Genomic DNA, 17,016 nt, shown 5'->3' with positions numbered 1-17,016 from the left:
GAAAAACTATCTCAGATCTTCATTGAGCGAAAACAAACTGAATGCTCTTGCGTTGCTGACTATAGAGTCAGATTTGTTTCTATCTATCGATTGTGAAGATATTATCCGCGAATTCGCAGCTGAAAAATCAAGACGTAAAGAACTGTGAAAAAGAAGTGTTTGAAAGAGGGTTTTTGTTGAATACCTTATCCATGCTGATGTCGAATTTGTTAATTCCGTTATGTATTTCATTATTAACGAACTATATTGTAATAAAGCACTGACAATAACAATCATATTTGATATATATATATATATTTTTTTTTCGTGAAAAAAGGGCGGCAAGTTATGAATTGCCTAGGGGCGGCAAATATTTAAATCCGCCACTGTGTATGGTGCTTTGCGTGTTTATATCTACTCTTATCAATTATGCGCGCTGTCGCACTGTGGTTGCTGTTTGTCATTCGACATAAAATGAACCGTGTTTATTTAATCATGCATACGTAATCGTACATATGTATGTGTACATGTTCATATGTATGGTACATATTTGCGCATATATTTTCATCTATTTATTTTACCTGGAATGAATTATTTTTTGTAAATGTGACAATTTTTAGCACTTTGCCAAAACGTTGGAAAATTTGATGTAAAATATCCAACGACACCGGATAGAGCAACGATTCGACAATGACGCGGAGTACAGTGTTGGGTCCGCCTGCAGTCGAATTAATATTGACTGCATTCGAGTTGTTCTGTAGTACTGCGATAGTGCCGTCAGCATTGGTAGTGGTGGCGGTGTTGCATAGCGGGAGCGGCGAGCCGGAGGCTGGCGACTGGATACGATACTCGTTGGATACGACAGCAGTCTATAAAAGAACAGAAAAATAAAAAAATTATTTAATTTCAGAATTTAAAATTCATTCATGGATACGCGTAAATGCCTCGTAACTGCGTAAACCTCGTAAATAAACCGATTTTCTACAGAAAATGAAGTAAGTTTACGAGGTTTATATGGTTACGAGGCGTTTACGCGTTTAAGTGAATTGCTCTATTATACTTATTTTACAATTTAAAAACATTCAAATTTAATTATATAAATTTGAATTACTAGCAGAGCACCTATAAAAACAATATACCTTTGGCTGCGATTAACGCCACATTTATGTATGTAGCGTTGCTAATTTAGATGCAATCGAAGACACAAACAATTGATCCTTACATCAGCTGAGTTGAAAGAAATCATCCAGCTATCCCCAATTGAAGAAGTCTTATTTGTTAGGAATGTTTTTAACAATACGAATGCATTTACATAAATCATACAGTACGCTTTTATTTTTTATCAAAATCACCAAAAAAATTTTGCCAAATTCAATACGAAATTGCCCGGTTTTTTTCATGTGCAGATCTTTACATATTATCCTTAAACAATATAAAACCTATTTTAATAACTTACATGGACTCGCTTTAAATTGACCGCAATTAAGCAATTTGCTTAAAACTTTGAACCAATATTTATACACGAGTTGTGGTACTTTGTGATGAATCTGCTCACATATTTTTTTCCCCGTACCGAGCATTTGAAAAATGAATTTAAAGCATCGCCCCTATGAAGCTGCACAGTGTGCGCTGGAAGAACTTTTGGGCCAGTGAAACTACCGGCTTATTTATAATGGGCAACGCACATAATTTCTCTTAACTTTAAATTGAAATGAAATATCCTCCATTTGAAGACTTTATGGGCCACTTTCTAATATGGAATCAGAATAAGCCTGCATTGAGCTATGTCAAGGGGTGATCTACTCTACTTACAGGGCTCTTACACGATCAGCCTTATCATGAGTTTCATTTTCCCGAATCGGTTTACTTTTTACTTTTGGTTTTCATGTGTTCATTATGGGAGGATATTATATTTTCGGGTGAATTTTGTTTTTTTCGGCCGAAACTTAGGATAAGGCAGGATATGTATCTGCATGTGTAAATACGACTTTGTTGTATTTACTCGTATGTACCATATATTAATGTACATGTAAAACATGTAACACCGAATCGAAAAAGTTACCAAACTGAAAAAAGTACCAAATTTTATAAATAAGTAACACAAGGTTGTTTAAAATTATCAAACCTGCGACGCTGATTTAAGAAAAAAGATGGTTGAGCTGATTTATGAGTGATATGTAGCGAATAATTTCATCAGCGTATAGCACTAAAAACTTAAGTGATAGGGCTATTTTATTTCACTACGACTAATTTAGTGGTAGTAAAGAAATTAACAATACACCTTAGAGTGCAAAATTTTAACTATCACTGCATATAAGCTGTCAGAATATTTTCACCATGACAGCGTTGCAACGAGTTGTAAAACTTGTAAAAAAAATCTAATTTTTTTTGATATTTCTTACAACCAAGACACCACTTGCAACAACATCCTCAAGTTGAACCAAGGATCCGTAACGGTTAGCAATGTTCCCCTGGGCTAAAAAAAGTCTTTCACTATTCGAATGTTAATATTAGTGTAAAAATTGTATATGTCACTATCCCTATTGTAAAGTGATGCTGATATTTTGAAATTCACCACCAACATCAATAGAAGTAGTAGACAATTTGACTATCACAATCACTAGCTATTAGGGTACATTGAAAATTTAGTACCCCCACCTCCACCTCTGTCCACGACCAAATGAAATGTATGGCAAATGTGATTTTTAGAAAAAAAATTCAGATTTCATATTCTTTGTATAACACTGTAGGGGCGCTAGGATGACACAAAAAACGTCGAGACACGTAAACTTAATTTTGGAGCGTAGATTACGGATCTGTATGCCATCTTTCTAGAATAGGTAACCTTTCCAAGATATCTTCATTTGAAGTTTGCATTGCGAGTGACAAAAAATGCAAAATTTACCATGGAAAATGTTACTCATACGCCATGTACGAGTATGTAAATATGTGCGAGTACGGCTGTGTGCGACATGGCGTATGAGCAACATTATTTCCTGCCCCTATTTCATACGAAAAATTGTTGCACATTTTCATTTGACCATCACAGCTTGTTTATTTATCAACCGATTTTCATCGTTAGTATCTTGATTTTTTTGCAAAAGAACAAATTTTTCCAAAAAATTTTACTTTGAATTTTTGCATGCTAAAATTTGAATTTTTTTCAAACAATTGCACATATCTTGGGAAAATGAGCTGACCCAGAAAAACGGTATACATATCCGTAATCTACGGCGTTTTCTTGTGTCATTTCAAAACTTGCAATTTTTCTACGGTGAAATGGGTCACCCCGATTATGGGGAGTTATTATTAGTTTTGTTTAATTTTAGGGCCAGTATGTAGCTCTCAAGAAAACGGTAAATAAAAAATTGACATTATTTCTTGTGTGTGTCCTAGGAATTTTGACATCTGATACTTCACGGCCATTACAGCCTGTTGCCTCACTCTTTCCTCAAGAAATAATGGAACGGGCATATATTTCTGTTCCAAACATGGGTTGCCTTGTACTCTTTTTTAACAAAAAACTTAAGCAACCTGTAGTAGAAATCGTAGCAAATTTCTTAAGAACTGCGTACTACCGTATGGAAATTTGACTCAAGAAAATTTCCTAACCATTTCTTATACGTCATTTTATATCGAGTTTTTGCTTTTCTTGAGAGCTGGCCTGGGTTTGTATGGAAAATTCAAATCCAAAACCTAAGACGAATGGTGAAGTAAAAAAGATAAAACTAAATACCATTTATAAATGAAGCTCCAATTTCTTTCATAATTAGTGGATTAACAAGCTGGTGTAACGCCGTAATGTCTTAAAGGCGTAATATGTTAAACTGCTTTTAAAAAATTCTCTGGATAAAGTTGAGTTATTATTTAATTTCAGTCAGTATGAAAAGATTCTTGTGTAGTTAAAGTTCCACTGACAACAATTTATGACTTTCATACATTAAGACCAAGTGTGTGTGTAAAAATATTAAGTAAGATAAAAATATTCTAAACATTTATTTTTAATTTGTTGAACCAATGTTGGTTCGCAAGGGAATAATTGCTTTCATAAGAATCCCTTCACTATATCTATGGAATTTGTAAAATTTTTGGCATGAATATATTTGGTTTATAAAACGAGATTCCTACAGAGCTATTTACTATTATCATGCAAAAAAGGATACTCATAAATCTCAATCAGAATCAATAAATTCATATTTTTCGCACACAATTTTAGTACAGACATCGTTACTAAACAAAAAAATAGAGAAAAGAAAAATACACGAAATTGGGTAGCCAAATATAAAAGCCGCAAATAATATGTACAAACCTTCTTCGTCCGTATATCATCTTACATCAAGTAAATACATATTTCAAAACGAAGATGCCAGCCACCTCTGTATACACATGCGTACTTACATATACTCGTATAAGCCACATTTATGTACGTATATATATATGTACATATGTAGGTATTTGTAAATTTATTTCGTAATGGTATGTGCTTTTTACGAAAAGGAAATAAGATGATATCGGAAAACAATTTAATGACATTCGGAAGTGAATTTATTCCACGTCGTGCTGAATTTTGATTTAAAAATCACAGCACACGCGCGGATATATACATACAAATAAACTATTCGAGGACAAATGTAAGTTCTAAATATTAATCTATAGATGATAAAAATAACCTACTTGTAGTTGGATTTCTATAAAATATATAACTTGCAGTTAGCTACAAAAAGCTAACTTGAAACAAGTGGACAAGTAATGCAGGAGTAAAGCTCGAGATTGTTTTCTTTAAACGCGTTTCTATTTAAATATCCTGCACTTCGCAAATACTTTTTCGAAATGAGGACAAATAAAAGGAAGATTGAAATTTCATATTATCATTTTGAAGTTATGTCTGGCGGAGTTCGAATATGGGACCACCTACAGCAGAATATGGAAACAAATATGAAATGTAATATAATAAATAAAGTAAATAAAAAAAATTAAAAAAATAAATAAATAAAAATATTTTGTTTTTTCTATTGATATTTTATGTCCAAAACTAGTTAGTTACAAGTAAGTTACATCAAATGCAGAAGTGACCACCCTTGACTACATCTAATGCAGAGGTAAACCACCCTTGACTATTTCGCGGCCATCGCCATAGAAACATAGTTAGTTTTCTTCAAATAAAATATACAGATATACTTTTAGCTCCTTCGTAATCAACTTAAAGTTAGTATATAGTTAGATACATTTCCAGCAGGGTAAGTATAGATTTATGAATACGTACACACATGTACATATTTATATATGTATGTGTATTAGACCAAGTCAAATAAACAAAAAAATCCCGCAATGCAACCGGCATATTTCTCAAATTTTAGTATTTAGTACAGTTATGATCCTCCATGAATCTCCCCTCTCTACGACAATTGTAAGAGGTCCCGCGTCAAGCATTTAGTTTTCCCATAGGTATTACACGTAACAAAATGAGTTCTTTCCTTTTGAGGTACATACAATTTTCTGGGATCAATGAAAACGCTCGAAACTGTAAGAATACAGTAATTAAATGTCATTTAAGTGTTATGCATGCTCAGATTCCTTACATCTGAGGTGTAAAAAAAGGTGAAAATTAATATAATTAATTCAATTTAAATAGAAATTACGAATTCAAAAATCAAGTTTTATTTGAGAAAAAACGTAAGTAACTAAATAAGTTAATTGTAAAAACAAATAGTTTTAAAGCAAGCTTTCTTAATATGAACGAAATCGGATCATAAATACTGGTTTACCAAATATATCGACTCGTCCGCCACCTGTCGGCATAGTTCTTAGTGTAGTTATTTCTTTTCATGTAGTTAATATACGTTCTAAATATGAACCGAATCGGACTATAAACACGGGTTTTTACAATATCCCGACTCCTGCGACACCTACCTATCGTTTAAGCTCACCTTTCGTATTGCACTGTCATCAGGTTCTGAGCCAACAGTGAAGTTTCAAGTCTCTAAGTCATCGGGAAGTTGGTCAAAAATTGATTGCAAGATTTGCCTCTAACAAACATGCATACAGTGGCGGTCGAAAGATTTTTCAAGCTAATATTTTTTTTGATATTTTTTTATAAAAACATGGTTCATGCTTTAACAAACACGATATAAATCACACTTTCAAACCTTATATATTTCACAAATTTTTATCTAAATTTCCACCTTTCTAACCAAAATTGGGTATGCAGTTAACAAGCTTATAAAATTCTAGTAAAATAAGTGCAAGTTTTGAGTGGCTGAAAAATCGCATTGATTTTTAATTTTTTTTCCGACAGCTTTTTTGGGGTTTTTTCATATAAATAGCGAAATTTAGGAAAACTGGCGTTGAATCTTTTTATTTTTTTTTTCAAACGATCTATAAGAAATACATGTTCATATTTGATTTAATAAATAAATAAATGATAAATAAATAATTGCATACCCAAAAAAATTTCTAAAAATTTTGGTTAAAAATCTCGAAATTTAGACACAAATTTTTTAAATTTTTCTAGGTTCTGTATAAAGTTTGAAAGTGTCATTTATATAGTTTTTGTTGAAGCATGACCCATATTTTTATAAAAAAGATCAAAATTTTACCTTGAAAAATATTGTAAATATTAAAAACGAAACACCATTCATCCATTTTTGACCGCCACTGTACATACAGAGCAAGTTAGGTAAAAGCTTGTAAAAAATTTGGTTTTATTTTCGAAGAAATAAAATTTAATATTACAATAAAAACTAAAATTAAAGACTTTGTACAGTAAAAAGAAATATTTTCCCAACCCTACGACTTGAACCCCAGACCGCAGGAATAGTGCGCTAGTGCTCTGCTCTGTCGGGCATTGCCACTGGGGGCTGCCAGATTATCCCGCAAATTGGAGTGATGCTACAAGCTTTTCTACTGGTAGGTGGTAATGTATAGCCAGACAATTAACATCTCGTAGGACATCGCTATGTTAAAAATATGAGTCGCTAACATTGGAAAAATATAAAACGCTGAAACGCTAACTGGTAGTATTCTAGTTGACAACTCGTAACTTTTCCTGCTGGGTAGGTACTATGTACAATGCGTGTGCATGAAGGTACTTGTCGGCCGCAAAATTCGCTACTACAGACGAGGCACTAGCTGGCAGTGCACAAAAAAAAAAAAAAATGAAATCGAGAGCAAATGGAAAAAGGAACCAGACCAGGGCTAAGTTAACGTGGAGAAAGGGCGTGCGACGTACGAACTAAAGGACACTTCACCGAAGACGACAACAACAGCAATGACAATGATGATGCTGTTACTACCAATAATATAGCAAATATAATAAAAATTGATTAGAATTGCAAGAGTACCACATATGTATGAACACAGGTATACACGCGCCAACAAGTTAACACACTGCAGTGTATTTACAATGTATATTATACATATATATCGTCGTTCTGCATAAAGGCCTGTATGCAGCTCTCAAGAAAAGCAAAAACTCCATATAAAATGACGTACAAGAAATGGATAAGAAATTTTCTTGAGTCAAATTTCCTTAAGGCAGTACGCAGTTCTTCAGGAATTTGCTAAGCTTTCTACTACGGTTTTCTAAAGTTTTTTGTGAAAAAAGAGCACAAGGCAACCCAGGTTTGCAACAGAAATATATGCCCGTTCCATTATTTCTTTAGGAAAGAGTGAGGCAACAGGCTGTGAAGTATCAAAAATGTCAAAATTCCTTCGACACACACACACAATGGTAATTTTATCTTGGCCGTTTTCTTGAGAGCTGCATACAGGGCATAACCGCGTAACTGACATTTGTTGCCAAAAATCAGATTTGCTCACACAAGCTCTTGTCTCAATTCTTATCCATTCGTCCTGAAATAACGGGTGATTTTTTTGAGGTTAGGATTTTCATGCATTAGTATTTGACAGATCACGTGGGATTTCAGACATGGTGTCAAAGAGAAAGATGCTCAGTATGCTTTGACATTTCATCATGAATAGACTTANTTACAATATCCCGACTCCTGCGACACCTACCTATCGTTTAAGCTCACCTTTCGTATTGCACTGTCATCAGGTTCTGAGCCAACAGTGAAGTTTCAAGTCTCTAAGTCATCGGGAAGTTGGTCAAAAATTGATTGCAAGATTTGCCTCTAACAAACATGCATACAGTGGCGGTCGAAAGATTTTTCAAGCTAATATTTTTTTTGATATTTTTTTATAAAAACATGGTTCATGCTTTAACAAACACGATATAAATCACACTTTCAAACCTTATATATTTCACAAATTTTTATCTAAATTTCCACCTTTCTAACCAAAATTGGGTATGCAGTTAACAAGCTTATAAAATTCTAGTAAAATAAGTGCAAGTTTTGAGTGGCTGAAAAATCGCATTGATTTTTAATTTTTTTTCCGACAGCTTTTTTGGGGTTTTTTCATATAAATAGCGAAATTTAGGAAAACTGGCGTTGAATCTTTTTATTTTTTTTTTNCCAGAAATGCGATTGCTTTATAAAAAAGGGAACCATTTGAAATTAAATGTTTTTACTCTCTAGAAAATAATTTATGCAAGCTCACATACGCGGTTTTGCATTATTTTGATACGCAATTTTGCATTTTGTTGATACGCGGTTTGGTACTTTCAACGACGATATGTATACGTATGTGCCCTGCAGTGAAAAGCGCAACCGCTCAGTAAAAATACCAGTCCTACCAGTTCGACAACTGAAAACAACTTATAAAACGAAGTTAATTGCTTTCCTCACTACCGCTTCTGGCTCTGAGATCGCAGGTATGTAGAATTAAATATAAATTACAAGTTTTTAAATTTATTCTTTATTGGAATAAACTTAAATACGACAAAAATTATTTCTAACCAGATAACCTGATAACCAGCCAAGAGTGAACAACCACACTATTTTTAAAACCGTAAAATTTTAAATTACCAATGACAGCATAAATAAAAAAAAAAAACGATATATAAAAAACATTTCCGCTGCCCGATAATTCGAACCACGTATCTGTCTTATAGTACGCCAGGGCTTTTCTCTGTCGTCCACTGCAATATTGCATACTTATTCCTTCTATGGGAAATGAATTGGTCGACTATACTAGTATTTCTACTGGTAGGTGTTGATACGTAGTCGGACAATTAATATTTCGTAGGAAATCGTCATGTTAAAAATACTAGTCGTTAGTATGGAAAAAAGATGCAAGACGAACTGATCGAACTGAAAAGAGTATTCTAGTTCACAACTAGTAGCTCTTCCTGTAGGGTACATATGTATGTATGTTCATGTATGCATAAATGTATTTGCGGGTGTGTGCATGAGACCTCCAGACACTTGACAGGCAATCGAAGTCAAAACCAAATGGAATTCATGGCGGAGGGCAAGCCAAAACGACAGACATGATACAAAAAATTCACACGCAGGCTTACGCATACACACACGCAATATTCTATAGGAAATTGATATGTTAGCTTACTTGGCAGCTAGCGCCAGTGTGCCAACTTACCGCTAAACCATTCAATTTCTTCTTATACATCCTTCCTTTTTCCGATCTTACTTAAATAAAATCTGCCATTCAAAAGTTTACGATTTGTTTTTGTTACTGTAGTTGTTGCTTTAACGCTAAAAAAATTAAAAAAAAATGTGGATGAATGAGTGCTGGATTCTTCGAGTGTGCAGTGTGCTGTAGACCTCTTTAAATGATTATGATTATTAGATGATTGAGCGCGGTTTTGCCATAGAGTGTAATTGGAAAGAGGAAACGATGTCGGCAACAACTGAGGAGGTGTATTACGGATGGAAAACTAGGATATTAAATAGGATAAATATTGAAGAGAGCGAAAAGATTTAAAAAGGAAAAATATATTTCTACGTTATTTGATATTTAAGGGGAAGCTCAACAAACGGAAACGCAAACGGTTTTAGCAAATTTAAGTACAACTTTTAATTGGTGAATATAAGTAAATATTTTGTACATGGATATTTATATGCGTTTATCTGCAGGATCGATACGCTTATCTACCTTCAGTTGCTATCAGTTGATGTAGCTACACGATTCCCAATTTTTGCAATATTTTTATTGTAAATATGTAAAGCTTACGTTTTTCTTTCACATCCATAATATCTAAGGAGCGATAACGCAAAGCTCATCACTCGTTCTGAAATATGGTGTAATATTATAAGGCCATACAAAATAACGCCATATGGCTTTGTGTCACTTCAAATTGAGACATAAAGTCAAATTTTTGCGTATGGTCTTATTTCTCACAGTGAAAATGAAATAAAGCCACTATGACGTTATTGCACCTTTGATAATTGTTTGTGTAATGTTTCCCTAGTGCACAGCTAATAGTAATAATAGATTGGCGCCGAGCTTTTCCTCCGATTTGTGGCGTGCGCCTTGATGTTGTCACACAAGGGGGAGGGACCTACAGTTTTACGCCGACTTCGAATGGCGATTGTATGAAAGAAAATTCGCAATTGCAGAATTGAACCGCTCAGATACTGGTGTGTGCCGACGACATCGACATCATCTGTATCAAAAAACGCAAGGCCAGGTTAGATATGGAACCAAAGCAAATGGGTTTAGTGGTAAACGAGGACAATATGAATTGCTTATCTTCTGCCATCAAGCAATCAGTAAGCGAAGTGGCATCTCGGCACTCATGTCAGTTTAGAGTTGTAATTTCCCCAAAAAAAAAAGTTATTTGGGAACGGGCATTAACACTGTTAATAATTTCAGCCCCGAAATCTTACGGAGAAATATTCCCGCCAACCGTGCTGGTATACTTCGCTGAGGCGTGGACAATGGCAACATGCGACGGACATTGGAGTATTCGACAGAAAGATTCTATGAAAAGGTAGAGGTCACGGGTATTTGCCCGCTACAGATGGCGAATAACGCAAACGGTGAAAGGGTGAGCTACTTATATGAGCTTTACAATTACATAGTCCAGAAATTTAGAATAACGGGCTCGGCTGGCTGGTCATATCGTACGAAAGGCACAAACGTTCTAGCCCTAAACGTATTCAACGCGGCACCCGAAAAGATTTGGCTTCAGTTGCATTCCCTTTCGAGTTGGAACTTGTCCGAAATGGAAAGATTTAGTGCGGAAAATAGTACTGGATATATTATAAATATGTACATGGAAACGACTTCTGACTATTTCGGAAGCCGCACGAAAAAGTAACTCTCATTTGTAGAAGAAAAACGACTGGCATTCTTTATTGGACTCCGCCGAAATAGAAATACTGAAAATCCCAGAAGGCCCTAAATTGTTTAACAGGCATCAAGACAAGAGATACCCAGAGGCTTTGAGTATGGCTGACTTCCAAAACGTCTATTGTTTTGCATACGTACAACGTATAGTGTCCCATAACGCCGAACTACAAAATTTTGACAATGTATACTTTTCCAAAACGCATTCGAAAAGTTATCGAAACGCATCGCTGGAGCAATCAGCGCATCAGAAACAAAGTTGATGCTACGTTTATTTTTGGTTACCATTGGTGTTTTAAAAATGGAAAATTCAGAAAAAATGTTCATTGCTAAATTGAAAATTTAAAATATGCAATGTATAAGGTTGCAATGTGTCGCAACTCTGCATTTACAAACAGTTTGAATACCGGCGGACAACAGTTTCGAAATTCAAGTGCAGTTGTCGGTTTAGTAGGTGACCCTACACAAAACTTATGTATATTTTTATTTTTGGTAGATTGGTAATAGTATATAGTTTGAAATTGGTTTGGCCATGAAATCAACTACCAATCAAATAATAGTTTCATGTACTTATCAAATACACAAACATAAATTGGGAATTTGTTTGCAAGTTGGACTTTTTTGATGTCAAACACCTTTCTTTAATTATTTCATGAGTGATACCCCAGACCAGAATATGGCCATTATCGAGCTGACGTGACATGACATTTGTATAACAAAAACCACTGCCATCGAAACAAATTGATGCAAAAAGGTAAGCGCCGTAGTTGCAGGACTATCTCTCGATATTCTTATTTCTCTAGAGATGTGAACTTCCGAGAATTGCGAGCGTCTACAAATTTTCAAAAACTAAGTGTCACAGCACTTATTAAACTAAAGTACTTGGGGCCGTTTCCTCATGTAACCTTTAATTTTTAAGCTACATTTATATTAAAGGTTGTATTAAAATTTATGATTGTTTCTAAAGTAAAGCATTTTATTATCGGTTTTAAATTGGTTTGCAACCAAGAAAGATACACACGTCAAAAACCGATAATAGAAATGTTTTATTTTAGACATAACTATGTATATATTCTAATGCAGTGAACTAATCTTTAAAGTGAACTAAAAAATCCAGATCTACTTTAAAAATAAAGGTTACTTGAGAAAACGACCCTTAAATATTCAAACTGCGGTACACGTGTATTGAATGTAGCAGCTGCGGACGTTTGAGATTAGCAACTGTACCAACTACCTTTATGCACTTGTATATTTGTATTTCACTTGGTTTTTATTTGTTTTATTTTCTTGTTGTTTTTTCTGAAGAGTTCGCATTTCCTAAGAGAGGCTCGTCGAAGAAGGAAATGTACGAGCTAGAGCCGAACTGAGCGCGCATAGGTCTCACCCAGGGTTGCCACTGATGAAAAAAAAAAATACTTACCATCCACTTGAAAAAATCTTTCAAATCTGGAAAGTATCTACCAATAACTTTATTTAGTTACCTATTTTAAAATTGTTTATTAAGGAACTTTGTATTTGACTAATGATATGGTATTTGAGATCATATTAAAGTCATGTTCTCGGTTTTCTTCAACCAAAAGCGAAAGTGATGAAACTAAAAGCAACAACGAAACTTCATAATTTAAAAAAAATTCAACTAGAGTTGTTGTAGACAAATACAGTGACTAATAAAACCGCTATGTATTTTTTTTAATATTCACAATGTTTTCCGCTTTCAACGCTTTCATCAAACCTGTAAAAATCAAGGATTCAAGCTATTTCTAACATTAAGACAAATTCAAAAACATTTCGTCAAAATTTCGAACATTTTGCTCTGAATTTTTAGAACAATTTTGGGTATGCTGTTTTATAGCGAACAATCATAGCGTGTAATTACATACCTGTCTATTTTTTCTTTTTATTCAAATAATCATTTAAAATGTTGAAGCAATCAAAAGCTCCTCAGGATTCCAGTAATACGAGCTTTGAACGGAGCACGAGATGTTCCCCTTTTATCGTAAGCGTTCGAAAATTAATACAATAAAGTAGACTACAATTTTGGAAAGACATTTATAATATAAAGATAACTACGAAAAATGAAGTGGGAACTAAAATTGTATTTGTTCATTGTGTATTTTTCATACAAAATACTTAAACAAAAATCTACCCAAATGAGAAAAAATTTACCTTTTTACCAACCCAATTTTGTTCTACCAATTTTGGTAATAATTTACCAAAGTGGCAACCCTGGTCTCACCCCAAATGGTTGACATTGTTAAAGGAAATAAAAATCATAATAAAGTCATAACCGGTGTCAATTTGTAGCGAATGGAAGCTGAGAAGAGACGAGGGAGTAGTAAAAAAATTACAAACAAACAGAATAACAAAAACTTAAGGTAAACGTGTTCATAAAACAAAAATGGTTTCGAATCCAACAACAACGATGACAGCAAAAATGAGCACAGATAAAAGCTTTTAACAAAAGTTTGCGCAAAATTTACAAAGTTTTTCATTTTTATTACAAACAGTGCAACTGAGTCGGAAAACTGAGAAGTGCGAAGAAGCAGGTCGGAGGTGGATTCGCGTGGTCCCTAGTCCATTCAGCCACAATTTCGAAACCACAATGGCAACCACAAAACAGCATAAAATATGAAAGTGTAAGGGTGGCAAAAAATAAACTGAGGGGAAACAAAATTGAAGGATAATCCACGGCACTTTTCCGGAAATACAAAAAAGCAGCATCACAGAAAGCAAAGTGGAGCGTTTGAAAATTGATGGCGCTGAAAAACGTAGTTGCTGTTATTTATGCAAAAAGCGTTAAATGAGCAGCAACAGTATCAGCAAAAAAGCGGTTGAATGAAGTCAGCAACAAAAAGCAGGCGGCGAAAAACAAATTTGGCTTTCTTCATAAACTCAACCATAAGCCGAAGCGCACATTTTTTTGTTTTAAACTTTAATCCGCACACAAAAAAAAAACCAGCAGCATGACAGACAGCGGAAAGAACCGACTAAGTTTTCGTTTTATTTACTACTTTCCTCCTACGCCCGCATTGACTACACTTTCCTGGCTTGTAAGCGGTTTTTGTCACCCGAAACAGAAACAGTGAGAATAAAAAACAAAACCTGAGTAAAGTTAAGAACTATTGAAAAACTGTATAAAGCGCATAAAAGAAGCAGTTGCTTGCATTTTAAGCTTCATAAATATTATTGTTTTCTTCCTACGACATTGAGAAATATGTATGTCCTTATTTGCAAGCGGGTGTGCGTGCAACTGCAGAGTTTACCGCTGTTTATAAGCTTTCACGTCTTCGCGACGAGTTGCCGGTGACACTCATGCATGCTTAAAGGTGCTTATGGATTTTTTTCCGACCGAGGAAACTTGCAACCGCAACAAGTTAACTTGACAAGCACCCAGGAGTGTGGGAGAATGTGAAACTTGTCTTGGCTATTGCTGTTGCACGTAAAAAGTTTATAGACCGAAGGAGACTCATTTGTTAGACAGAAAGCGTAAGCCAAACCGAAACCTTAAAATTTTCTAGAGTTTGGACCGAATTCAATGAAGCTGAAACGGATTCTACGAATTAAAAAAACTGTTACCCGGAATACGAGCTATCGACAACTGCTATTTGCGGACATCTCAGAAAATAGCTGTCCCATTATGGAACAAATGCATTGGAACCATAAGTGTCCTCCGTTACATTATAAATAATGCATGCATATGTAGATAATTTAATGACCATGTGTTGAATGAAATCTACAACTCACAAAACGAAAAACACGGAAAATACTTTAACGTTTTCAGATTGTTAATTCTCCACAAATTCAGAAAATTTAATCCAGTGTAATGTCCACCACTACAACTAGCTTCGAATTAAGAAATCCAAAGTTTTATTCTTTACATTTTCCAAACAAATGTCTGTCAAAATATACTATCATTATTTCATTCGAACAAATCAAATACAATTTCCTGTTCTCGAAGCAACCCTACATGTAAAAATTTCTCGCATGCGATATTTGTATATATCCATTCTACAATGGGTAGAAAAAGTACTTTTTCGGTCAAAACAGTAGTACCAACCATGACATTTTTACTGTATATTTGCCGAAGCCGAGAGTTCAAGACTGCTTTACGGAAAGTAGTTACTTCCTTTCCATTTCAACTGCAGACCAAGTAGGATCACTTCGAGGGTGTCTAAAATCCACCATTAAAATCTTGCAACATAACTGTAAGTAGTTTACTTAAATTTTTCCTGCTATCAATTCGATAGATTAGTNTGATTGGCTGAAACTATTTTTTCCGTTTCCTCGCGGTAGGGGAAACTAATATGTTGGTAACGTAACCGGATATGGGGTTTTCAACAAATGGCAGCCAACGAAAACCATGGATGGGTGGGTAGTGAGCTAGCAGATTGACTTCATCTTTGATTTGCTACATATCCGGCAAAGTTGAGAGAGCCCACAATGAGAGTTCTGAAGAGTGTTTAATTAATTATAATACCGGTCCCTATCCGTTTTTACTATTTAATTCTTTTTGTTCACTTATTATTCTCTTTCCAACTTAAAGTTTTTTTTTTGTTATAAATTCGGGACTCTATAATAAAATAGTGCTGCAGTGTAAAGAGCAAATAGGATAGCCAAGAACCTCCCCAGCCACTGAAGCTAGCCCAGATAAATGGGTCCCGATCGGCTATCCTAACAGCCCAAATTCTTGCCTTACAAGATACCACCCTGCAATGTTCAATGCGGTTACACCAGCCCTTAAATCTGCAAATCAAGTTTGGTTCCTTACTTTGGTCAAAGAGTGGTGCTTTTATAGTTGCAACCGCTGGAAAAAGTTAAAACAGTCCGATTTGTAAAAGTGTGTAATCTGCGCTAAGAAAGGCACACCGATGGTGAAGCTAATTAACGTAATCGAACTATTCGATGAGCACTTAACGACTGCGGACGTACATATGATTCGAAAATGCAACAATTTGGCCCTGCACGCTTTAAGCTTTAACAATTTGCGGTTTTAAAAGCTCATATTCAATCAACAACGAACTTCATTTATCCTCAACTGGCTCCAGAAATATTTGATCCAGGAAAAGATTCTTAGAGGAGATTCCAATTTCAAACAGAGATTTTTTATTGGAGAGGTATTTATGCACATTCAAACATATGTACAAACATAAAAAATTACCAAAAGTCAACAGGATTTTTTAGCAACTTCAAATCAACTAAACTTTCATAGGCAAATATTTATATTATGTTGTATTATTTAGATCGGTTCTAAGCCAAGTTTATTTTGCCCTTAATTACTTTCTCTTTTATTTATTTATTTTTTGCTTAAACTTTTAAAAAGCTTCCCGGTCAGCGCCGAACTTATTATTATTTTTATTTATTAAAACCCATTTCCTGGTATACATTTTAGCTGCTGGTTTTGATTAGCTAAACATATTATTTTTACAAGCTTTTACCTACTTTCACCTGTCAAATCTTGCAATCAATTTTAAGCCAACTTCCCGATGCGCTAGAGACTTGAAACTTAAAACTTAGCCTAGAACCCGATAAAGTAATCCGTTAGGTGGCGCAGGGATCGAGATATTTGAAAAGCGCGTATTTAGGGTCCGATTTGGTTCATTAACGTGTATTCTCAGGTGGAAAGAAATAACGCCACAAAAAATGTAGCCGTAAATTTAACTTTTATTTTTTTTACAACTAATAAAAGCATGTCACAAAAAATTATTGTTTGGTTTCTATTAACTAACAGGTAACTCACACATCAGACCCTTTCAAGGGATGAAGAGTAAAAATAATTTTTATATAGGCACATTCGGAAAATACGTCAAAACGATTTAAATATTTTTG

General features: G+C 34.5%; 1 protein-coding gene across 1 annotated transcript in view; it reads right to left on the bottom strand.

Annotated features, from left to right (window-relative positions):
* heph (polypyrimidine tract-binding protein 1 heph) overlaps window positions 1-17,016 on the bottom strand; it is a 422,821-nt gene that overhangs the window by 92,832 nt on the left and 312,973 nt on the right. Inside the window, exon 8 of the mRNA XM_017609147.1 lies at window positions 561-848. Coding sequence (XP_017464636.1) covers window positions 561-848 — 288 coding nt within the window. The remainder of the gene's footprint in view (window positions 1-560; window positions 849-17,016) is intronic.

This window comes from Rhagoletis zephyria, unplaced genomic scaffold, assembly GCF_001687245.7.
Source record: "Rhagoletis zephyria isolate East Lansing unplaced genomic scaffold, Rhagoletis_zephyria_1.1 Rzeph_scaffold_00008, whole genome shotgun sequence".
Lineage (NCBI taxonomy): Eukaryota > Metazoa > Arthropoda > Insecta > Diptera > Tephritidae > Rhagoletis > Rhagoletis zephyria.
Note: the sequence above shows the minus strand (reverse complement) of the source record. Positions and strands in the feature narration are given on the sequence as shown.